Source organism: Somniosus microcephalus, chromosome 10 (genome assembly GCF_052327205.1).
Source record: "Somniosus microcephalus isolate GS21.2 chromosome 10, FLI_Smic_1.0, whole genome shotgun sequence".
Taxonomy (NCBI): Eukaryota; Metazoa; Chordata; class Chondrichthyes; order Squaliformes; family Somniosidae; genus Somniosus; species Somniosus microcephalus.
Genome location: NC_140996.1, coordinates 67618645 through 67643638, shown reverse-complemented (window position 1 = coordinate 67643638; position 24994 = coordinate 67618645). Strand labels below are relative to the sequence as shown.

At 46.4% G+C, this 24994-nt stretch overlaps 1 protein-coding gene across 5 annotated transcripts in view; it reads right to left on the bottom strand.

Annotated features, from left to right (window-relative positions):
• The window catches only part of prdx4 (peroxiredoxin 4), a 42955-nt gene extending 18877 nt beyond the window's left edge, over positions 1 to 24078 (bottom strand). For 3 of the 5 annotated variants that reach the window (XM_085998583.1, XM_085998582.1, XM_085998584.1), the window contains exons 1-3: positions 23834 to 24078; positions 11616 to 11719; positions 6460 to 6577 (exon numbers count right to left, since the gene is read on the bottom strand). In XM_085998583.1, the coding sequence (XP_085854709.1) occupies positions 6460 to 6577; positions 11616 to 11719; positions 23834 to 24063 (452 nt within the window). In that variant the 5' untranslated portion in view covers positions 24064 to 24078. The remainder of the gene's footprint in view (positions 1 to 6459; positions 6578 to 11615; positions 11720 to 23833) is intronic. The other 2 variants (XM_085998586.1, XM_085998585.1) reach the window with 2 other exon arrangements.
• Between the last annotated feature and the right edge of the window lie 916 nt (positions 24079 to 24994).

The window sequence follows — 24994 nt, the reverse complement described above, 5'->3', positions numbered from 1 at the left end:
CGGTACAGTATCCTCTTCTTTTTGGAATAGCATCAGCTCCAGCTATCTGGCAAAGAGCTATGGAGCAAGTCCTGCAAGGGATTCCGGGGACTCAATGCTACCTAGACGACATCCTTATAACAGGAGAAAACGACAACGAGCACCTTGCCAATTTGGAGCAGGTGCTCACTAGGCTGAAAGAACGGGGCCTACGAGCAAATCGCCCCAAGTGCGAATTTTTCCAAAATCAGATATCATATTGTGGCCACATAATTAATAAGGAAGGGTTGCATAAGTCACCTGAAAAAATTGAAGCAGTTATAAAAACCCCAGCACCTGAAAATGTTTCACAATTAAGGTCATTCCTGGGATTAATAAATTACTATCATAAATTTTTACCGAACTTATCAACTATTCTACGCCCTCTTAATGATCTTCTACAGACAGGAGTGATTTGGAAATGGAACGAAGACTGTAAACGTGCCTTCCATAAATGTAAAGACTTAATCACATCCGAGAAAATTTTGGCTCATTACAACCCATCACTACCAATCAGACTGGCATGCGATGCATCCCCTTACGGCATAGGAGCGGTATTGTCCCATAGATTCCCTGATGGCTCGGAACGGCCAATAGCTTTTGCGTCACGCTCATTGAACTCAGCTGAGCGTAACTATGCCCAGATAGACAGGGAAGCACTCAGCCTGGTATGGGGAGTGAAGAAATTCAACCATTACCTACACAGACAAAAATTTACCTTGCTGACTGACCATCAACCCCTCATCTCCATATTCAACCCTAAAAAAGGTGTCCCCATTATGACGGCACAAAGACTACAGAGGTGGTCCCTTTTTCTAGGGGCACACCAATACAACATTGAATACAAAGGGTCAAAACAGCATGGGAATGCTGACGGTTTATCACGCCTACCGTTGCCAACGATAGAAGAGGCACCTACAGTAGACCCAGTAGAGATATTCCACTCTACCATAGTGGAATGTCTACCGGTGACAAATTCTGCCATTGAAAGGGAGACAAGAAATGACCCTACTCTCTCACGGGTCTACGATTTAACAGTGAAGGGATGGCCAGCACATGGCGAACCACTGTTGCCAGCATTCTCGCAAAGAAGAGAACAGCTGTCAGTGTGCCGAGGAACCTTGATGTGTGGATCCAGAGTGGTGATTCCACCCAAACTCCAGGATAAAGTGCTAAAGGAGCTTCACGAGGGGCATCTGGGTGGAGTGAAAATGAAGAACCTAGCTAGGGCGTTTGTATGGTGGCCAGGTATCGATGGAGACATCGAAGACATGACCAAGAGCTGCCTAGGATGCCAGAAGGTCCAAAATGCTCCGCCACAGGCCCCTCTACATCCATGGGAGTGGCCCTCATCTCCCTGGCAAAGGGTGCACATCGACTTTGCTGGTCCATTTATGGACTCAATGTTCTTAATCGCAGTTGATGCACACTCCAAGTGGCCGGAGGTAATAAAGATGTCCTCCACCACCACGGAAAAAACCATCACAGTATTAAGGACCATATTTGCCAGGAATGGGCTGCCGGAGCAGATATGTTCTGATAATGGACCGCAATTTGTGTCCGAAGAATTCAGAAAGTTCTTAAAGAACAATGGGGTAAAGCACTACACGTCCGCCCCATACCATCCCGCCACCAATGGATTGGCTGAAAGGTTTGTCCAGACCTTCAAGAAGGCCATCAAGGCCATGGGTAATGAAGACATAAAACTTCAGCACAAGGTGGATAACTTCTTATTTGCATATAGGAATGCAACGCATATGGTTACTAACCAAACTCCCGCCATGATGTTCTACAATAGAAACCGAAGATGCCGGCTGGATTTGGTCAAGCCCAACATCCGAAGGGACGTGGAGAACCGGCAGTTTCAGGGCATGAATGAAAGGCCAACTAGGGCCTTCCAGATAGGCCAACCGGTTTTGGCCCGGGACTACCGTACCGAGAAATGGCAGCCTGGAACTATCTGCACACGATTAGGACCACCGATGTATACCGTGGACATCGGAGACAGCATAATAAGGCGCCATGCTGACCAAATCATCAAGTCATCCGAAAAGGGACAACCTACACCACCACTCTATACATCTAACGATGAAGTAGAGATACCCGTATCTACCTCCGATCCGGTGATACTGGAGCCCGATGAACCCGACACTGGCCTTCAAGCCGAATCAGCCTTGCCAGAAGAACCTACTACACCACCAGAAACTACTACACCCCCGAGGCGTTATCCGGACCGAGTCAGGAAGCCTCCCGAGAGACTAACTTATAATTAATTAATACAGCAATGTATATTATTTTGCATATAACATGTAATTAATAATTACTTAAAATATGATGTACTAGTTAGCTAGAAGGGGAGGAATTGTGGTGTATGTGCCTTTAAGAGCAATTATGGTGTATGTGCCTTTAAGAGCCCCAGGTGTGCGTAATGCCGGTAATTGCCACTTGGGCTATATAAGCCTGTGTATTGTGTATATCCTTTAGAACCCCCCCCCCCCAGACTTGCTTAGTAAATACCTATGAACCAACTCCTGTCTTCAGTGTCTTTATCTACACACGGACACTACAATAAAGGCCAGCATTCCATTATCCTTTTTGATTACCCCACACCACCCCAACATTAATAAATAATGTGAATAGTTAAGGCCCCAACACAGATTCCTGCGGGACACCACAAGTCACATCCTACCAATTTGAGTACCTACCCGTTATCTCTACACTCTGTCTCCTGTGGCTCAGCCAATTTCCTAACCAGGTCAGTAATTTGCCCTCAATTCCATGGGCTTCTACCTTTATAAGTCCATATAAATAACATTCCCATGTCCACTACTTTAGTCACCTCTTCAAAAAATTCAATCTGCTTTGTCAGGCATGACCTACCTTTCACAAATCCATGTTGGCTCTCTCTGATCAACTGAAAATTTGCGAGGTGCTCAGTCACCCAATCCTTAATTATAGACTCCAGCAATTTCCCCGACAACAAATGCTAGGCTAACTGGTCTATAATTCCCTGGTTTCCCCCTCTCGCCATTCTTAAAAAGCAGAGTGACATGCGCAATTTTCCAATCTAAAGGGACGGTTCCTGAATCGAGAGAACTTTGGAAGATTATAGTTGGGGCATCTGCAATGTGCTCACTTACTTCCTTTAAATCCTTGGGATGGAAACCATCTGGCCCTGGGGATTTGTCACTCTTTAGTTTTCTTCATTACTGTTATATTACTTACGTTAATTTTATTGAGTCCATGTCCCCGATTCAATATTAGTTTCTTTGGGATTTCCGGCATGCTATCCTCTTCTACTGTAAATACTGACGCAAAGTAATTATTCAACATGTCCACCATTTCCCGTCATTGACAATATCACCACTTTCACTTTTTAAGGTGCCAACATTGTTCCTGACCACCCTCTTTTTCCTAATGTAACTAAAAATTCTTCATATTGATTCTGATGTCCTTTGCAAGTTTTATTTCATACTCCCTTTTTGTAGCTCTTCCTATCTGTTTTGTGACCCTTTGTTGTTCTTTGTATCTTTCTCATTTGCCAGGATCTGTGCTATTTTTTGAATTGTTGTATGTCCTTTCCTTTAGTTTTATGCTGTCACTTACCTCTTTAGTTGTCTGTGGCTGTTTTTTTGGCAAGTCGAGCTCTTGCCCCTCAGGGGTATAAACAGGTCTGTATCAATTAAATTATTTTTTAAACATCTCCCACTGATCTTCTGTCGTTTTACCCATCAACAGATTTACCCAGTTTACTGTGGACAGTCTCTGCCTCATCCCGTTGAAGTCAGCCGTACCTAAATCTAGAATCTTAGTAGCTGTTTCGCGTTTCTCCCTTTCAAATGCTACGTTGGAACAGTGTACGAGGCCGAGGTCAGAGCCTGTTTCTGTATTGTAATTTCTATGTACGTTCATCATTGCTTCTTTACATGGTGTCCTTATTTAAAAAGCTTTTGTCTACTTGCACTCAACACATCCAGAATGATGTATTTGAATCTTTGGGTCCCTTTGTTAATCCACACCATTCAATATCTTTCCATTAAGTGCATACTCCCATTCCATATTTTTTTCTGTTAAAATCTATTCCCTGACACTTACTCACAATAAGTTGCATTTGCCAAGAGTCTGCCCACTCCATTAACGTGTCTACATCTTAAATCCTTTACAGTCCTCGTCAAACCTCCAACTTTCATTCCATCAGCAAACTGAGATTGTGTTCCCCATACCCAAGTAAATATCCACACACAAAAAAACACCCGAGATACACACTTCTGACTTTTACACACAAATCCGTGCATAGACCAGAAAAGTAGCCTTCCAGGTAATGACTCAGCTACAGACTAAAACCTAACTAAGAAACTGGAGAGTTTGGGAAAATCACCCACATCACTCCACCATCTCCGCACCTCCCAACTCCCCCGCTGCCCAGAAGAATTTAAGTAAAAGTGTTGGCAACTGGATGGAGGTGGGTTATGAGAAGGGGAAAGAAAATCTTTTCTCATGCTTGAGGACATGCAAGAGGAGGCATAGGGTTATAAAATCCAAGACCTTGATTGATTCCTACCTTGTAGTCGCTCTCAGGGGGGCTGGTGGGGTTAAAACTCCAGTGTGAACAGCAAAGCTTTCTGAACCAGAGTTTCTAAATACTGATGGCTGGAGTGGTGACCAATGTTCTCGCTAAGCTGCGCAGCGGTCTGGAGGTCCCGTGCTTTTAAATGAGAGAAACCACACATGTGCGAAAATTTGAATGGGCTGTGCAGCCACTTAAAGGGACCGCGTACCCCAAAAAATCAGAGGGAACATGGGTTTCTATTTTTGTCTGTCACCACCAATCAGCAGATCATAAAGTGGAAGGCAGGCCCGAGGGAGATGGGGAGGAAGAGGAGAGGAGTGCTTCAAAGTATCTCCTTTCTTCTGCACCCCCTTTTTAAAAAAAAACAAATAACTATCCTCCTCAGGCGTCACTCTCCTTCCCTACTGGGCTGCTCTGATGGCATCAAGAACAGAAAACATCCAAGTATATCTGAGAAACCTCAGAAAAACAGCATGAGTGACTGCTCAAGCCCAGGAACCATTTGTACAAGCTGGCAAAAATGCTTGGGAATTGAAAATACACAGTCAAGTACTCACTCCAAACAATTACAAGCCAGGCAGAAAAAGTGACATCACTGCTGGATTAAGACCGTACAAGACAGCAGTATGGACTGAGCTCTAAACCAGGGGTTCTCAACCGGGTATCCACGAGCAGGTTTCAGGGTTCCGCCATAAATAACCTCCGGGATTAAAAAAAAAAGAAAAATACACCACACGTAAAGGTGGAATCGAGCTGAGCAAACTGGGGGCCTCTGGCCCCAACTAGGACCTTGTTTCCCCCCTCCCAAACGTCTGTGCGATGACAGTGGCAGCTGCCACAGAGCCCAGGCCCTTGCTAGCTGAGAAGGAAGAGAGACAACGGTCACAGGTCACTGAGCACATATTTCCCAGTACAAGCTCTTTGTCCTCCTCTCTCCTCTCGCCAGACCCTGCTGTATATACAGATGGATAGGCCTGCTGGCCGAACAGTTGCAGTACAACTTCCGGAACCACCTGCGTGCCCAACCGATTCGACTTCTAGACTCACGACCAAAAGCGCCCGACTGCACCCTTAACTTATTCTGAGCAGTATCAGAACCTCCCGGTTAGCCGATAGATTTTAGCAAGAGTGTTGACTCACACTGTAGTATAGTTACAAGGGTGCTGGCTGCCCTTTGGTGCCTAACCTCATTCATTCTTCGCCTATGCGCCTATAACTTGAGTTTTAGCAGTCTTGCACTACCAAGGAGGGCATCACAGGCAGACCCGATTGTTCACCCCCCATGTTGGCCTCCAGCTTGGATTTCAACCTTCCAGGATTCTGTTGGTGTCACCAGAAATAAAACATTAATCTGGACACTGCTGCGAGCAATTTGGGAAAAATCATATGGGCCTTAAATTTTTTCTTCATTTTCATTGTACACTTTTGTGCCTTAGTTATGAAAATATTGGAGCTGGGGAGAAAGGCTGTTTGACTGACAATCAAGCAGAGAATCAGGACCAGCTTATGTGTCAGGAACACTCGGTGAGGGAGTCAGGGGTTGCAGGGGAAAGAGGGAGACTGGGGACAGGAGAGAGGGTCAGGTGATTGGGCTCTTGTGGAGGGAAAAGAGGGAGTGGGATGGGCGTGGGGACCAGTACTTTCTGCGGTGCCGGGATAGCAGCAGCAACAACATGGTGAGTGGGAATGGCACATAGAGAATTTTTACACAGGGGTCCATGGAATTTTTAGAACAGAGGAGGGGTGCCTCAGAAGCAAAAAGGTTGCGAACCCCTGCTATAAACTGTACTTAACCAATGACATGATCAGAATGTCCCTTCGCTACAGTTATCACCGATTCACTTACCTTGAGTATTAATTTTGATACTTACAAATCAAGCGGGTAGAAAAAGAAGACAAGGTATTTGCTGCGATAATCTGTAAGCTTCAGCTCTTTGAATTCTCCATTTATTACTGCTGTCCCTTCCCAGTCTGGTGCTGGTTTTGAAACTGAAATTAAAAAAAAAATTGCTACATTTTGCACAGGTTAACCGCTTTAGTGGAATTTCAAAAATTCAACACACAATTTATAGTCATTATGTTGCACTTCAGTGGAAAATTCACATTCAACTTTTGTTCCCCCAGAAATGAACTTACAGAATCCAATGCAATGTACACAAAGAATGCCTCAATTTCCTCTTTGCTTTGATGCCTGGCTAAAATAGTTCCATGTGTGCCCAGGGTCCTCTGGTATCTCATTTAGAGTGGCCATGAACCATGTTTGAACCTCAATGGACCAAGGGGACAGGCAATTTGACTAAAGGAGGAGGGGAAAGAGAATCTCAGCCAAAGCAGGGTATGAGAGGTTATGAATCAACCAAAGCCGAATTTTTTTTTTTTTTTTTTTTTAAATAATTGGTTTTATTGCCATTAAGACGCAATAGTTTTACAGATAAAAGTGCTTGCAGTATCCAGGAATACGACTCAGAAACAAGGCTGTTCACTCCTTTCTTCTGGGAGACTGAGGGGTTAATTCTTCATAGACGTCTTCTTTAAACTGCTTCTTGTTCTGTCTCCTAGAAAATCACTATAAAAATGGCTGTATGGGAGATGCCAGAGGATTGGAAAGTGGCAAATGTGCCAACCTTGTTCAAGAAAGGGTGTAAGGACAAGCCTAGTAACTACAGGCCGATCAGTTTAACATCACTGGCGGGTAAGGTTTTAGAAACAATAAATCAGGGAAAAAATTAACAGGCACTTGATGAGGTTTAAGTAGAGCCAACACAGATTTGTAAAAGACAGATCGCGTTTGACTAATCTAATTGAATTTTTTGATGAAGTAACAGAGAAGGGTGATGAAGGGAATGCAGTGGATGTTGCCTATATGGATTTTAAGAAAGCGTTTGACAAAGTACCACATAAAAGGCTGGTTGACAAAATTGAGGCTCATGGAATAGGAGGGTCAGTGTCAGCTTGAATAAGAAATTGGCTTAAGGATAGAAAACAGCGAGTCATGGTAAATGATTGTTTTTCAGACTGAAGGATGGTAGACAGTGGTGTTCCCCAAGGGTCAGTGCTGGGACCACTGCTTTTTATATATATATTATATGACTTGAATATTGGAATAGAGAATAACATTTCAAAATTTGCTAATGATACCAAACTTGGAGGTGTGGCAAACAGTGAGGAGGATACCAATCAACTGCAACAGGACAGATAGGCTAGCAGGATGGGCAGACAAGTGGCAGATGGAATTTAAAACAGAGAAGTGTGAGGTGATGCATTTTGGCAGAAGGGATAGGGAGAGGCAATATAGACTTAATGGCACAGTTCTAAAGAGTGTGCAGGGACAGATCATGTGCATAGATCTTTGGCAGGACATATTGAGATTAGTTAGCAAAGTTCTTGGGCTTCATAAATAGAGGTATTGAGTACAAAAGCAGGGAAGTTATGCTGAACCTTTATAAAGCTCTGGTTAGGCCACAACTAGAATATTGCTTCCAGTTCTGGTCACCACACTTTAGGAAGGATGTGAAGGCCGTTGAGAGGGTGCAGAGAAGATTTACCAGAACTGTTCCAGGGACTAGAGTCCTGGCGGATCATATAACTAGGGCTGTAGAGAGGGCTTTAAACTAACTAGTGGGGGGGGGGAGGTTCCTAGAGAGCAAATAATAAAAATGACAACAGAGAAGGTCATAGACTTAGGTAGCAGTGGGGAAATTAAAAACCAGAGCGTGTCAGGAAGGGGCAGAAGGTATGGAGTAAAAGGTAAAATAATAAAAAGGGCAAAAGCAGGAACTAAGTGTCACAAAACATATTTGAAAGTTCTCTATCTGAATGCACGTAGCATTCGTAACAAAATAGACGAGTTAATGGCACAAATAACTACATATGGGTATGATCTTGTGGCCATTACAGAAACATGGCTGCAGGGTGACAATGCCTGGGAATTAAACATACCAGGTTATTTAACGATCAGGAAGGACAGGCAGGAAGGAAGGGGAGGTGGGGTGGCTATGTTAATAAAGGAAGGAATCACTGTAATACAGAGAAATGATATTGGGTCAAAAGATCAGGATAATGAAACAGTTTGGGTGGAGGTAAGGAATAATAAAGGGGAAAAAAACACTAGTGGGCGTAGTCTATAGGCCTCCGAACAGTGGCAACTCTGTTGGACGGAGTATCAATCAGGAAATAGTTGAGGCTTGTAATAAGGGAACATCTATAATTATGGGGGATTTTAACTATCATATTAATTGGACAAATCAAATTGGGCAGGGCTGCCTTGAGGATGAGTTCATTGAGTGTATTAGGGATGGGTTTCTTGAGCAGTATGTAACTGAACCGACCAGGGGGCAAGCAACCTTAGATCTGGTCCTGTGTAACGAGACGGGATTAATTAAAAATGTCCTAGTAAAGGATCCCCTTGGAATGAGTGACCATAACATGGTTGAATTCCATATTCAATTAGAGGGTGAGAAGCTTGGCTCTCAAACAAGTGTGCTAAGCTTGAATAAAGGAGACTATGAAGGTATGAGAGCGGAATTGAGTAGAGTGGACTGGGAAAATAGATTAAAGGGTAAGACGATACATGATCAGTGGTGTACATTTAAGGAGTTATTTTACAACTTCCAAAAAAAATATATTCCACTGAGAAGAAAAGGGTGTAAAAGAAAAGACAGCCATCCGTGGCTAAGTAAAGAAATTAAGGATAGTATTCGACTAAAAACAAGGGCATATAAGGTAGCCAAATCTAGTGGGAGGATAGAGGATTGGGAAAACTTTAAAAGACAGCAAAAAGTAACAAAAAGATTAAGAAAGGGAAGATAGATTATGAAAGTAAATTAGCAAAAAATATAAAAACAGATAGTAAGAGTTTTTATAGTTATATAAAAAGAAAAAGGGTGGCTAAAGTAAATGTTGGTCCCTTAGAGGATGAGACCGGGAAATTAATGGTGGGAAATATGGAGATGGTAAAAACACTGAATGAATATTTTACATCAGTCTTTACAGTAGAAGACACTAAGAATATCCCAACACTGGACAAACAGGGGGCTAAAGGGGGGGGGAAGGAGCTAAACACGGTCAAAATCACTAAGGAAGTGGTACTCGGTAAAATAATGGGACTCAAGGCGGATAAATCACCTGGACCTGATGGCTTACATCCTAGGGTCTTGAGGGAAGTGGCGGTAGGGATTGTGGATGCATTGGTAATAATTTTCCAAAACTCCCTGGACTCGGCAAAGGTCCCGGTAGACTGGAAAACTGCTAATGTAACACCCTTATTTAAAAAGGGCAGTAGACAGAAGGCTGGACATCTGTGGTAGGTAAAATTTTGGAGTCCATTATTAAGGAGACAGTAACAGGACATTTGGATAATCATAATTTAATAGGACAAAGTCAGCATGGTTTTATGAAGGGGAAGTCATGTTTGACAAATTTGCTGGAGTTCTTTGAGGAAGTAACATATAGGGTGGATAAAGGGGAACCAGTGGACGTAGTGTATTTAGACTTCCAAAAGGCATCTGACAAGGTGCCACACAAAAGATTATTGCTTAAGATAAAAAATCACGGGATTGGGGGTAATATTCTGGCATGGATAGAGGATTGGCTATCTAACAGAAGGCAGAGAGTTGGGATAAATGGTTCATTCTCAGACTGGCAATCAGTAACTAGTGGTGTTCCGCAGGGGTCAGTGCTGGGTCCCCAACTCTTTACAATCTATATTAACGATTTGGAGGAGGGGACCGAGTGTAACATGTCAAAGTTTGCAGATGATACTAAGATGGGGGGGGGAAAGTAGTGAGTGAGGAGGACATAAAAAACCTGCAAGGGGACATAGACAGGCTAAGTAAGTGGGCAGAGATTTGGCAGATGGAATACAATACTGGAAAGTGTGAGGTTATGCACTTTGGCAGGAAAAATCGTAGAGCAAGTTATTATCTTAATGGCAAGAAACTGGAAAGTACTGAAGTACAAAGGGATCTGGGGGTCCTGGTGCACGAAACTCAAAAGGTTAGTATGCAGGTGCAGCAAGTGATTAAGGCGGCCAATGGAATGTTGGCTTTCATTGCTAGGGGGATAGAATATAAAAATAGGGAGGTATTGCTTCAGTTGTACAAGGTATTGGTGAGACCGCACCTGGAATACTGCGTACAGTTTTGGTGTCCATACTTAAGAAAGGACATACTTGCTCTCGAGTCAGTACAAAGAAGGTTCACTCGGTTAATCCCGGGGATGAGGGGATGGACATATGAGGAGAGGTTGAGTAGATTGGGACTCTACTCATTGGAGTTCAGAAGAATGAGAGGCGATCTTATTGAAACATAAAAGATTGTGAAGGGGTTGGATCGGGTGGATGCAGGGAAGATGTTCCCGATGATGGGTGAAACTAGAACTAGGGGTCATAGTCTTAGAATAAGGGGCTGCTCTTTCAAAACTGAGATGAGGAACTACTTCACTCAGAGGGTGGTAGGTCCATGGAATATGCTGCCCCAAAAAGCTGTAGAAGCTACATCATTACATAAATTTAAAACAGAAATAGACAGTTTCCTAGAAGTAAAAGGAATTAAGGGTTACAGGGAGCGGGCAGGAATTTGGACGAGTCTAGGTTCGGATCGGTCATGGCCCGGTGGGTAGCGGAGCGGGCCCAGGGGCCGTGTAGCCTGATCCTGCTCCTATTTCGTGTGTCTAATTCTGTTAGATTCAGGAGATGGTTCTGTGATAGTGGATTGGCGGTTAGGATCAGATCAGCCATGATCTTATTGAATGGCGGAGCAGGCTCGAGGGGCCGATTGGCCTACTCCTGCTCCTATTTCTTATGTTCTTATGAAGGATTTTAGCTACAAGGTTAGGTTGGAGAAGCTGGGGTTGTTCTCTTTGGAGCAAAGGAGGTTGAGGGGAGATTTGACAGAGGTGTACAAGATTATGACAGGTTTGGATAGGCTAGACAGGTTGTTCCCATTAGCTGATGGTACAAGGACTAGGGGACACAGATTTAAGGTTTTGGGCAAGAAATACAGAGGGGATGCAAGAATTGATCACGTACAATTTTTTGGAATTATCAAAATAACAGGATGCCTGTCCTCCTCCAATGGCTGAAGCTCTGCAATCAATTTGTTAGGTCTGGGGTTGATCATCCACGACATGTGGCTATATTGAAAGAAGGGGGGAAAAGAGTAGAAGTTTGTATTCCTCCTCGACTCTGTTCATATTCTGATGCCATCCCTCGCTGACCTATCGTGTAGGCACACGAGAACCATTTCGTGGGACGTACCCAGAAAAAGTTCAAGAATCACAGAGGTAAGAAATACATCTAATTCCAGACTCAGATCTCAGCCTCAGTCCCTGTTGGACTGGTCTGAGCTGGTGTACAGTCAAAATCTTTCAGCTATGCCTTACCGTAAGAATTTAACTTCTTGGGGATCTTCCAAAGTCATCTTGTTCCATTTTGGGAGGAATCAGTCTACCCAGGTTTGGGCAAAAGAGATTTGAGAGGACACTGACCTGTGACATGTGGATGTCAAACTGCATAAAGGCAGTGGGCCCAGGTACATATGACATTTTATAAAACATGGGTTTAGAGTAAAACCCCTGTTCCTCAAGACAAGGGGGAATTTTGACTTTGGGCAACAGTGTAAAACGGGTAATATTGATTCAGCTGCCAGTTATACAATAGAAATTAAAATCGGGAGAGATGTAGAACAGGTGGCTGAATCCAGTTTATCCATTTTACACCATCGCACAAATTCAAAATTACTCCCAAACAGTCAGAGATGGGATTTGTAGGGACAGTGGATGTTTGCACAAACAGCAATCCAAATGATGGTCATGGTGTGGAGATGCCGGTGTTGGACTGGGGTGGACAAATGTAAGAAATCACACACCAGGTTACAGTCCAACAGCTTTATTTGAAATCACAAGCTTTCGGAGCGCTGCTCCTTCGTCAGGTGAAGTGGAGAGAGGCATAAAAACACAGCTTATATAGTCAGAGAATAATGTCAGATGTTTACAGGTAATCTTTCTAACTGCCATTTATCAAGGGCATTCAGCCTCCGATCTTCGGGTAAGCATTCTCCAAGGCGGCCTTCGAGACACATGACAACGCAAAATCGTCGAGAAGAAACTGATAGCCAAGTTCCGCACCCATGAGGACGGCCTCAACCGAGATCTTGGGTTCATGTCACGCTACATGTAACCCCACCTGACGTAGGGTCATCCAGACTCGAGTCGTCGTTGGCTTGTTCTCTCCACACAGATGGGGCCGGACCTGCTGTGATTTCCAGCAAAAAAAATGTTTTTTGTCTTTTTTTGTTTTTCATACAGACCCCAGCATCTGCAACATTTGATCCCTTGTGACCCCACCTCATTGTTCTTTGATGTAATGTTTTCCTGACTGACCTGTTTGGACACCATTCACACATTTGATTGCTGTGATTATCTCTCTGCCGAGGTGTGATAAATGGCAGTTAGAAAAATTACCTGTAAACATCTGACATTATTCTCTGACTATATAAGCTGTGTCTTTATGCATCTCTCCACTTCACCCGACGAAGGAGCAGCGCTCCGAAAGCTTGTGATTTCAAATAAAGCTGTTGGACTATAACCTGGTGTTGTGTGATTTCTTACAAATGATGGTCATCACCAATCAGACTTTATTTTCATATAATTCGGTATTCCAAGGGACCTTTCTGGTTAGTGTCCATCAGGCGCTCTCTTTATTGTCTCACTTCAACTGACCGATGGCCTATAAGCTGCTGGCATTTGGACAAGACTGCTTTGTGCAGAAACATCTCAGTTTCAAAGTGGGATGCATGGAAACTTGAATGGAGTTATGTTTTACACTTACTATCCATTAACCCCAAGTTATATAATGCCACGAGAGCTTCAGATTAGGTTTTTCAACACAATTCTCCTTTACTACAGATAATGGTACATCAAATTCGAGAGTTGAATCAGTCATAAAACGGTTAATATACAGCACATGTTTCCAAACTGGGATTGACCAGGTCACTGGCATGGAGTTCAACCAAGTCAAAATCTGGAACATACCACTGGCAGCTTGCGGTTCCTTCCCCTCTCTTCTTCCCCCTGGTTATTCTGAACTTCATGCCAATGCAGCATGTCCCTGCCATTGGTGCAAGGTACACACTATGCTAAGCACACTGATGACCTTATCTACAGACATGGCGTATAGAGGCAGCAGCAAAGACTCCTGCATCACATCTAGGTTAAATGGTTGTTGCAAGGCAACCTGCTCCATTGAGTGCTCGACTTCCATGTATTGTGATCAGAAAGAAGCTAACCACTTTATCAGTACTACTGTTGGGACCAATCTTCTGGAGCGGTTTGCTTCCAAGCTTCAACACAGCAGCCTGTGCTTCAAATCAAGTAGCATCCACTCAACAATGCCATCTCACGCAGGATTAAAACCACATCGAGAGAAATCCAGAATCAGCTAATGGGCTGCCTGCGAAAGTGTGAAGGCTATGATTCAGACAGATGAAATGTTATTTCAGATTTCCAGCATCCGCAGTATTTTGCTATCATTCCATACTTGCAGTTATGCAGCAGTACTCTCAAAAAACTCGCCAAGGCTTCTTTGACAGCATTCCCCAAACCCACGACTTCCACCACTTAGGACAAGGGCAGCAGGTGCATGGAAATACCATCACCTCCAACTTCCCCTCCAAGTCACGTACCATCCTGACTTAGACATATATCGCTGTTCTTTCAACGTCACCGTGTTAAAATCCTGGTACTCTCTACCAAACAGCACCATGGGAGTACCTTGCCACGTGGACTGCAGCGGTTTAAGGCGGCTCACTACCACATCCTCGAGGGCAATTAGTGATGGGCAATAAATGCCAGTCATACCCATTTCCCGAGAATGATTGTTTTTAAAAAGGCAACCTTGTTGGCTAAACTTTCCTATATGGTGGACTTCCTTTGAACAACTGAATACCCTTTTGCAATGCCTTGACTTAATATGCCTCAGCAAACAAGCAGCGTCCTTCTGGCAAAAGCTGTTACTTCCTTACGTGTTTATTAATGGCATCAAAATATTCCCAAGACATCATCCAGTAGTGTAGCCTTTGTTTTACTAGTGAAAGCACCATCACTTGGCATCTGCAATTCCTACAGGAACACTTTGTCTCAGTTTGACAGCAATGGAAGAATATGGCTGATCAAGAACTTCTTCACATCCCCAATTCTAACTTCTTTGCAGAAAAACCCAAAGAACAGCCAGTCAAACTTGCACGTGATGAAGCAAGTGAGGAATCTGATCAAATCTAGGGCAGATGTCAGGAAGTATTCCTTTAGAGGGTGGACAAATGTAAGAAATCACACAACACCAGGTTATAGTCCAACAGCTTTATTTGAAATCACAAGCTTTCGGAGCGCTGCTCCTTCTTCAGGTGAAGTGGAGAAATGCATAAAGACACAGCTTATATAGTCAGAGAATCATGTCAGATGTTTACAGGTAACCTTTCCAACTGCCATTTATCGCACCTCGGCAGAGAGATAATCACAGCAGTCAAAGGTGTGAATGGTGTCCAAACAGGTCAGTCAGGGAAACATTACATCAAAGAACAATGAGGTGGGGTCACAAGGGGTCAAATATTGCAGATGCTGGGGTCTGTATGAAAAACAAAAAGACAAAAAACATTTTTTTTGGCTGGAAATCACAGCAGGTTCAGCCGCATCTGTGTAGAGAGAACAAGCCAATGTCGACTCGAGTCTGGATGACCCTGCATCAGGTGGGGTTACATGTAGCGTGACATGAACCCAAGGTCTCGGTTAAGGCCGTCCTCATGGGTGCGGAACTTGGCTATCAGTTTCTGCTCGACGATTTTGCGTTGTCGTGTGTCTCGAAGGCCACCTTGGAGAATGCTTACCCGAAGATCGGAGGCTGAATGTCCTTGACTGCTGAAGTGTTCCCCGACTGGGAGGGAACACTCCTGCCTGGTGATTGTTGCGCGGTGTCCGTTCATCCGTTGTCGCAGTGTCTGCATGGTCTCGCCGATGTACCATGCTCCGGGGCATCCTTTCCTGCAACGTATGAGGTAGACAACGTTGGCCGAGTCACATGAGTATGTACCATGTACCTGGTGGGTGGTGTCCTCACGTGTGATGATGGTATCTGTGTTGATGATCTGGCATGTCTTGCAGAGGTTGCTGTGGCAGGGTTGTGTGGTGTTGTGGTCGCTGTTCTCCTGGAAGCTGGGTAATTTGCTGCGAACGATGGTCTGTTTGAGGTTAGGCGGCTGTTTGAAAGCGAGTAGTGGAGGCGTGGGGATGGCCTTAGCGAGGTGTTCGTCGTCATCGATGACATGTTGAAGGCTGCGAAGAACATGGCGTAGTTTCTCCGCTCCGGGGAAGTACTGGACGACGAAGGGTACTCTGTTGGTTGTGTCCCGTGTTTGTCTTCGGAGGAGGTCTATGCGATTTTTCGCTGTGGCCCGTCGGAACTGTCGATCGACGAGTCGAGCGTCATATCCCGTTCTTACAAGGGCGTCTTTCAGTGTCTGTAGGTGTCCATCGCGTTCCTCCTCCTCTGAGCAGATCCTGTGTATTCGCAGGGCTTGTCCATAGGGGATGGCTTCTTTAACGTGGTTAGGGTGGAAGCTGGAGAAGTGAAGCATTGTGAGGTTGTCCGTGGGCTTGCGGTAGAGTGAAGTGCTGAGGTGTCTGTCTTTGATGGAGATTCGTGTGTCCAGGAATGAGACTGATTCTGAGGAGTAGTCCATGGTGAGTTTGATGGTTGGATGGAACTTGTTGATGTTATCATGTAGTCTTTTCAGTGATTCTTCGCCGTGGGTCCATAGGAAGAAAATGTCGTCGATGTATCTGGTGTATAGCGTTGGTTGGAGATCCTGTGCAGCGAAGAAGTCTTGCTCGAACTTGTGCATGAAGATGTTTGCGTATTGGGGTGCGAATTTGGTCCCCATGGCTGTTCCGTGTGTTTGGGTAAAGAACTGGTTGTCGAAGGTGAAGACATTGTGGTCAAGGATGAAGCGGATGAGTTGTAGGATGGCGTCTGGAGATTGGCTGTTGTTGGTGTTGAGTACTGAGGCTGTCGCAGCGATGCCGTCATCGTGGGGGATACTGGTGTAGAGTGCCGAGACGTCCATCGTGGCGAGGAGTGTTCCTGGTTCAACTGGTCCGTGGGTGCTGAGCTTCTGTAAGAAGTCTGTAGTGTCGCGACAGAAGCTGGGGGTTCCCTGTACGATGGGTTTCAGGATGCCCTCGACATATCCAGAGAGGTTCTCACATAGGGTTCCGTTGCCTGATGCGATAGGACGTCCAGGTGTGTTGGCTTTGTGTATCTTTGGGAGGCAGTAGAAGTCTCCCACGCGGGGAGTACGTGGGATGAGAGCATGTAGGATGCTTTGAAGGTCTGGATCGAAGGTTTTGATCAGTCTGTTGAGTTGGCGGGTGTGTTCTTTGGTCGGATCTGTGGGTAACTGTCTGTAGTGTTCCTGGTTGTCCAGTTGTCGGTATACTTCTTTGCAATAGTCCGTTCTGTTCTGTATGACGATGGCACCTCCTTTGTCTGCTGGTTTGATGACGATGTTGCGGTTGGTCTTGAGAGCGTGGATGGCGTTGCGTTGTGCTCGGGTGACATTCTGGACTGTCTTGTGAGTGCGGCTGATGAATCTGGCGTTGATGCATCTCCTGACAGCTTGAGCATACACGAATCTCCATCAAAGACGGACACCTCAGCACTTCACTCTACCGCAAGCCCACGGACAACCTCACGATGCTTCACTTCTCCAGCTTCCACCCTAACCACATTAAAGAAGCCATCCCCTATGGACATGCCCTGCGAATACACAGGATCTGCTCAGAGGAGGAGGAACGCGATGGACACCTACAGACACTGAAAGACGCCCTTGTAAGAACGGGATATGACGCTCGACTCGTCGATCGACAGTTCCGACGGGCCACAGCGAAAAATCGCATAGACCTCCTCAGAAGACAAACACGGGACACAACCAACAGAGTACCCTTCGTCGTCCAGTACTTCCCCGGAGCGGAGAAACTACGCCATGTTCTTCGCAGCCTTCAACATGTCATCGATGACGACGAACACCTCGCTAAGGCCATCCCCACGCCTCCACTACTCGCTTTCAATCAGCCGCCTAACCTCAAACAGACCATCGTTCGTAGCAAATTACCCAGCTTCCAGGAGAACAGCGACCACGACACCACACAACCCTGCCACAGCAACCTCTGCAAGACATGCCAGATCATCAACACAGATACCATCATCACACGTGAGGACACCACCCACCAGGTACATGGTACATACTCATGTGACTCGGCCAACGTTGTCTACCTCATACGTTGCAGGAAAGGATGCCCCGGAGCATGGTACATCGGCGAGACCATGCAGACACTGCGACAACGGATGAACGGACACCGCGCAACAATCACCAGGCAGGAGTGTTCCCTCCCAGTCGGGGAACACTTCAGCAGTCAAGGACATTCAGCCTCCGATCTTCGGGTAAGCATTCTCCAAGGTGGCCTTCGAGACACACGACAACGCAAAATCGTCGAGCAGAAACTGATAGCCAAGTTCCGCACCCATGAGGACGGCCTTAACCGAGACCTTGGGTTCATGTCACGCTACATGTAACCCCACCTGATGCAGGGTCATCCAGACTCGAGTCGACATTGGCTTGTTCTCTCTACACAGATGCGGCTGGACCTGCTGTGATTTCCAGCCAAAAAAAATGTTTTTTGTCTTTTTTTGTTTTTCATACAGACCCCAGCATCTGCAATATTTGACCCCTTGTGACCCCACCTCATTGTTCTTTGATGTAATGTTTCCCTGACTGACCTGTTTGGACACCATTCACACCTTTGACTGCTGTGATTATCTCTCTGCCGAGGTGCGATAAATGGCAGTTGGAAAGGTTACCTGTAAACATCTGACATGATTCTCTGACTATATAAGCTGTGTCTTTATGCATTTCTCCACTTCACCTGAAGGAGCAGCGCTCCGAAAGCTTGTGATTTCAAATAAAGCTGTTGGACTATAACCTGGTGTTGTGTGATTTCTTACATTTGTCCACCCCAGTCCAACTCCGGCATCTCCACACCATCTTTACAGAGGGTGATGAACAGCAACTTGCATTTATATAGTGACCTATAGTGTAGAAAAAGGTCCCAATGCGCTTCAGAACCGTAATCAGAAATAAATGAATGCCATTCAAAAGGAGAATTAACCAAAAGCTGGTCAAACAGGTGACAATAAGGAGACTCAATGGAGAAGAGGGAGGTGAAGAGGCTTTGACAGGCAATTCCAGGGTATGGGGCCGAGGCAGCTGTAGGCATGGCATCCAATGGTGGGGCAAAAAGGGGGGGGGGGCGGCAGAGAAAAAAAGGGGAATGGATGGGCAAAAGGCCAGAGTAGGAGGTAGAGAAAGTTTGGCGGTGGGAGGGGGGAAATTATGGAGCTGGGTGTTAGAGATAGGGAAGGGCAAGGGCATAAAAGGGATCTAAACACAGACAAGGATTTAAAATTTGAGGCATTGAGGACTAGGAGCCAACATAGGTTAACAAGGACAAGGGTGATCAGTAAATGGGGCTTGGTATGGGATAGGATACGAGTAGTAGAGTTTTGGATGAGCTGAAGTTTATCCAAAGGTGGAGGACGGAAGGTTGGCCAGAAAAGCAATGGAATAATTTAGTCTGGACGTGACAAAGGCATGGATGAGGCATCAGCAACAGATCGGAAGAGATCGGGGGCAGAATCAACAACCAGAATGTGTTGCCAGAATGAATGGTTGAAGCAGGGTCACTGAACTCTCCAAGAGACAATTAGATTCAAGGTCGTTATTCAGGAAAAAGGAGTTCAGACAGACTTCAGGGCATTCTTAGTGCACATTGTGATCGTGTCAACATCGTTGCCACATCATCTATGTAGCAGTCACTACACTAAAAGAATTCATTGTGTATGAAGTCTTTGAGATGTTTTACAGATGTGATAAAGTGCAATGCAAGTGTGCAAATCTTTTTAGATCCAGCTGGCAGCAGTATAGTCTTCAATGAACCAAAAAAACAACATAAATGCAATCAAAGATGAGCTGAGAGTTCATGGGTATTTCTGCCATGTCAACCCTGGTTGCTAGATGATAGTTAAAAAAAATACTGCAGATGCTGGAAATCTGAAATAAAAACATAAAATGTTGGAAACACACATCCAGTACTGGATGTCAGACAAGCAGCATGACAAATCAGACAGTGGAGGGGTTGACAGAGGAGGTGGTGGTGAGGTAGACCTGGGTATTGTCAGCGTACATGTGGAAACTGACGCTGTGTTTTTGAATGATGTTGCCAAGGGGCAGCATGTAGATGAGAAATAGGAGGGGGCCAAGGATAAATCCCTGGGGGACACCAGAGGTAACGATGCAGGAGCGGGAAGAGAAGCCATTGCAGGTGATTCTCTGGCTATGACTGGATAGATAAGAATTGAACCAGGCAAGTGCAGTTCCACCCAGCTGGCCGACGATGGAGAGGCGTTGGAGGAGGACGGTGTGGTCAACCGTGTCATTAGGTTGCATACAGATCGAAAAGGACAAGGAGGGATAGTTTACCTTGGTCACAGTCACATAGGATGTCATTTGTGACTTTGAAATGGGCCGTTTCAGTACTGTGGCAGAGGTGGAAACCTGATTGGAGACATTCAAACATGGAATTGCGGGAAAGAGGGGAACTGATTTGGGAAGTGACAACATGTTCAAGGACTTTGGCGAGGAAAGGGAGGTTGGAGACGAGCGAGAGATTGCAAGGTCAGAGGGATCAAGGGTGGGTTTTTGAGCAGGGGATGATGACGAGAGATTTGAACACAATGTATACATGCCATTACTATCTTCGAATCCCACACCATCAACATCCTGTGGAGTCACCATTGACCAGAAACTTAACTGGACCAGCCACATAAATACTGTGGCTACAAGAGCAGGTCAGAGGCTGGGTATTCTGTGGCGAGAGTCTCACCTCCTGACTCCCCAAAGCCTTTCCACCATCTACAAGTCAGGAGTGTGATGGAATACTCTCCACTTGCCTGGATGAGTGCAGCTTCAACAACTCATGAAGCTTGACACCATCCTGGACAAAGCAGCCCACTTGATTGGCACCCCATTCACCACCTTAAACATTCACTCCCTCCACCACCGGCATACTGTGGCTGCAGTGTATACCATCCACAAGATGTACTGCAGCAACTCACCAAGGCTACTTCAGCAACACCTCCCAAACCCACGAACTCTTCCACCTAAAAGGACATGGGCAGCAGGCGCATGGGAACACCACCACCACCAAGTTACACACCATCCTGACTTGGAAATATATTGCTGTTCTTTCATCATCGCTGGGTCAAAATCCTGGAATTCCCTCCCTAACAGCACTGTGGGAGTACCTTCACCATACCAGCGGTTCAAGGCGGCGGCTCACTGGATAGGCTATACGGGGAAAGGCTGTTCCCACTAGTTGATGTTACAAGGGCTAGAGGACACAGATTCAAGGTTTTGGGCAAGAGATACAGGGGGGATGTGAGGAAAAATATTTTTACGCAGCGAGTGGTGAGGACCTGGAATTCGCTGCCGACGGAAGTGGTGGAAGCGGAGACACTCAATGTTTTCAAGGGGAGACTGGATAGGCACTTGAGGGAAATAAACTTGCAGGGCTACGGGGATAGAGCAGGGGAATGGGACTGACTGGATTGCTCTAGAGAGCCGGCACAGACTCGATGGGCCAAATGGCATCCTTCTGTGCCGTTATGACTCTATGACCACCAATAAATGCCGGCCTCACCAGCGATGCCCACATCCCAGGAATTAAAAAAAATCAATTTTTCCAAGAGCCCAGTCTCTGGTTGAAAAAGTCTGAAGTTGGCCAATTTTAAACCTTAGAGGATAGCAAAATACTGCAGATGCTGGAAATCCGAAACAACAACAGAAAACGCTGGAAAAACTCAGCAGGCCAGGCAACATCGGTGGAGAGAGAAACAGAGTTAACGGCCCAGAAATTAGGATCGGGGGCTTGCCGCGTGTGCAAGCCCCCGATCTGCACTCACCCTGCGCGCCGACATCTGAAGCCCGGGCCTGCTTGCATTTCCTGTCACAGGCCCGGTTCCGATGTCGGCGTGATGTGCTTACCTGATCCAACGGCGTAGTTAGTGCGATGTGCCGGCTGGGATCAGGTGAGCACTGTGCAGCCAATCAGGGGAGGGGAAACTCATTCATGAGTTTGACAGTAAGAGCTGTCAAACTCATGAAAAGTATGGGCTGCCAAAACACTACTTTAACTTTAAATAAAATTTTAAAAAACATCCCACTGATTTAAAAAAACTTATTTATAGTTAATACAATGTTTTAAACAATCAATTTTTTGGGAAAAAAAAAAAAAAATAGGGTCTAAAACTAAACTTACCATCCTGTAAATTCTTTAAAAATAACAAACCTGTGGAAAAAAAAATTCTACATTGTACTAAAAGCCCACTTACCTGAAAAACGAAATACTTACGTCTTGTTTTTCCACGCGTAAAGACCGGAGGCCTTTACACGCGCGCAACTCTGGGGAAAAAAAAGGAATTTTACTGCGCACGCGCTGCCTGTGCAGTCGCACACGTTCTGCCTCTTAACCCCTTGGGTCAGAGGACAGGAAATGCCGGTTTTCAGCGCATGCTGAAAACCGGCAATTCCTCCGGGCACACGCGTGAGTACCCCGTCCGTACTCGCGCGTTGTGCCCGGAATTACTGGGCCAAAGTTTCAGGTTGAAACCCTTCTTCAGAACTGAGAAAAAAGCGGGAAATGAAACAGATTAAAAGGCCAGTTTGGGGGCTGGGAAATGGGGGAGGGGAATGAAAGAACAAAAGGGAAGGTCTGAGAGGTGAAGAGACATTAAGAGATATTCAAGAAGAGACGAGATGGTAATAGGACAGGTAAAGAGACAAAAGATGGCTCTAGATGAAGTGTGAAATGCGCTGGCAGAATGAGACAGTTGCCATGTGGGAGAGAAAAAAAAGGAAAAGGCACAAACCAAAGGGGTGGATAAAAAAATGTATAAAAATGATAGGGACCGAGGTTACGATCTGAAATTATTGAACTCGATATTGAGTCCGGAAGGCTGTAAAGTGCCTAATCGGAAGATGAGGTGCTGTTCCTCGAGCTTACGTGGAACAATGCAAGAGGCCGCGGACGGTGAGGTCTGAGTGGGAATGGAGCGGTGAATTGAAATGACAGGCGACCGGGTCACCCTTAAGGACTGAACGGAGGTGTTCAGCAAAGCGGTCACCAATCTGCGTTTGGTCTCTCCAATGGAGACCACATCGTGAGCAGCGAATACAGTATACTAGATTACAAGTACAACAAGTAAATCGCTGTTTGACCTGGAAGGGGTGTTTGGGGCCCTGGACAGTGGGAAGGGGGGGGGGGGGGGAGGTATAGGGGCATGTGTTGCATCTTCTGCGCTTGCACAGGAAGGTGCCGGGCGAAGGGGAAGGGGTGCTGGGAGTGATTGAGGAGTGGACCAGGGCGTCGCGGAGGGAGCAGTCCCTACGGAATGCTGAAAGGGGAGGGGAAGATGCGTTTGGTGGTGGGATCACGCTGGAGGTGGCAGAAATGGCAGAGGATGATCCGTTGAATGTGGAGGCTGGTGGGGTGAAAGGTGAGGACAAGGGGAACCTTAGAGGGATGCCTTTAAGGAGAAGCTAGATAAGTGCATGAGGGAGAAAGGAATAGGATATGCTGACAGGGTGAGATGAAGTAGGCCGGGTGGAGGCTCGGGCGGAGCAGAGGCACCGGCATGGACTGGACCTGGAGCTGTGCTGCAGAGCCGCTGGCTGGGAGGGAGGCGACCACTGAACAATGTGCAACGTGTCCTTGGCAGCGCCGTTACTCAGTGGGCGGGCACAGCCCCGCCTCGGCAAACAAGCGCAAACTAAAACTAACGGCCAGCACCGGGCCCCGAGCTGCTCACACCCCAGCCATTGTTTCCCCTTTTCTTTAGGTCTTAATCTCCCCCGCCCGCTCATAAACCTCAAAAACAGCAGCAACTCCAGCCCAACCCCGGGCGGGGGCGCGCGAGCAGGGGGACGGGCGGGCAGGGGACGGACGGGGGCGCGCCTCCTTCCGCTCACGTGCGGCGGTGCCGCGCGACGGTTGCAATTCAAATGCAGCCCGGCATTGCAGAGCGCGAGCCGCGGGTCAGCGCGCGCTCCAGTGACAGAGAGAACACGGCCATTGACTACTCACTCTTGGATTTGCTGAGGTGCAGCGAGTGGTCGGAGCCCGGCACTCTGAAAGCCTCCCCTGGATACACATGGCCTCCCGCGTAGTGGTGACACTCCTCCTCCTGCTGCTGCTCCCCGCTCTTGGTGCCTTTTTGGCAGGTAGCGGCGTGCGCCAGGAGCGCGGCGATCAGTAACTGGAGCGGGACGGTGCGCCGCCTTCCCGCCGCCATTGCGCTCGCTGGCCGTGCGCATGCGCTTCCCCGTCCCGCGGCGCCTGTGCGGGCCGACCAATCAGGGCCGGGGGCAAAGGCTGTGTAACCCCTTCGGCGCCGGCTCGGGACACAAAATAATCAATGAGGGATTTAAAAATACATTTCTTGGTGTACTCTTTGGTGTAAATAATAAACTGTAACTTAGCAAAAACACATTAAATTAAACTTAACAAATTAAATTAAAATGTGGTTGCCGGTGGGGTGATGATGCACTCCAGTCCCTGCGGTGCCCACCGGTCGCGGAAGGCCTGGAGCGTGCCGGCGGACACCGCATGCTCCATCTCCAGGGCCACCCAGGCAAAACTCGGCTACCCATGTCCTAACTCGCACCAAGTCCCATTCGCCCATCACCCATTGGCTCCCGGTCCAGCAACGCCTCGATATTAAAATTACCATCCTTGTTTTCAAATCCCTCCATGACCTCGCCCCTCCCTATCTCTGTAACCTCCTCCAGCCCCACAACCCTCGAGATCTTCGTGCTCCTCCAATTCTGGCTTCTTGAGCATCCCCAATTTTAATCGCCCCACCAGCCGTGCCTTCAGCTGCCGAGTCCCAAAGCTCAGGAGTTCCCTCTCCGCCCCTCCTTAAAACCTACCTCTCTGACAAAGATTTTGGTCACCTGTCCTAATATCCCCTTGCACAAAAGCAAAATACTCAGTCACACTCCCAATCTGACCTCTCCGTCCTCGGCCTCTTACACTGTACTAATGAAGCTCAACATAAGCTCGAGGAACAGCATCTCATCTTTCGATCAGGCACTTTACAACCTCAGTGTTGAGTTCAACAATTTCAGATCTTAACCACTGCTTCCATTTTTTCGGACTGCAGGTGCTGGTAATGGTTCTGCTGTTGCCATTTACACCTCCCCTAGATCCATCTTTTGTTCCTTTACTTGTTCCCCCTTTTGCCTT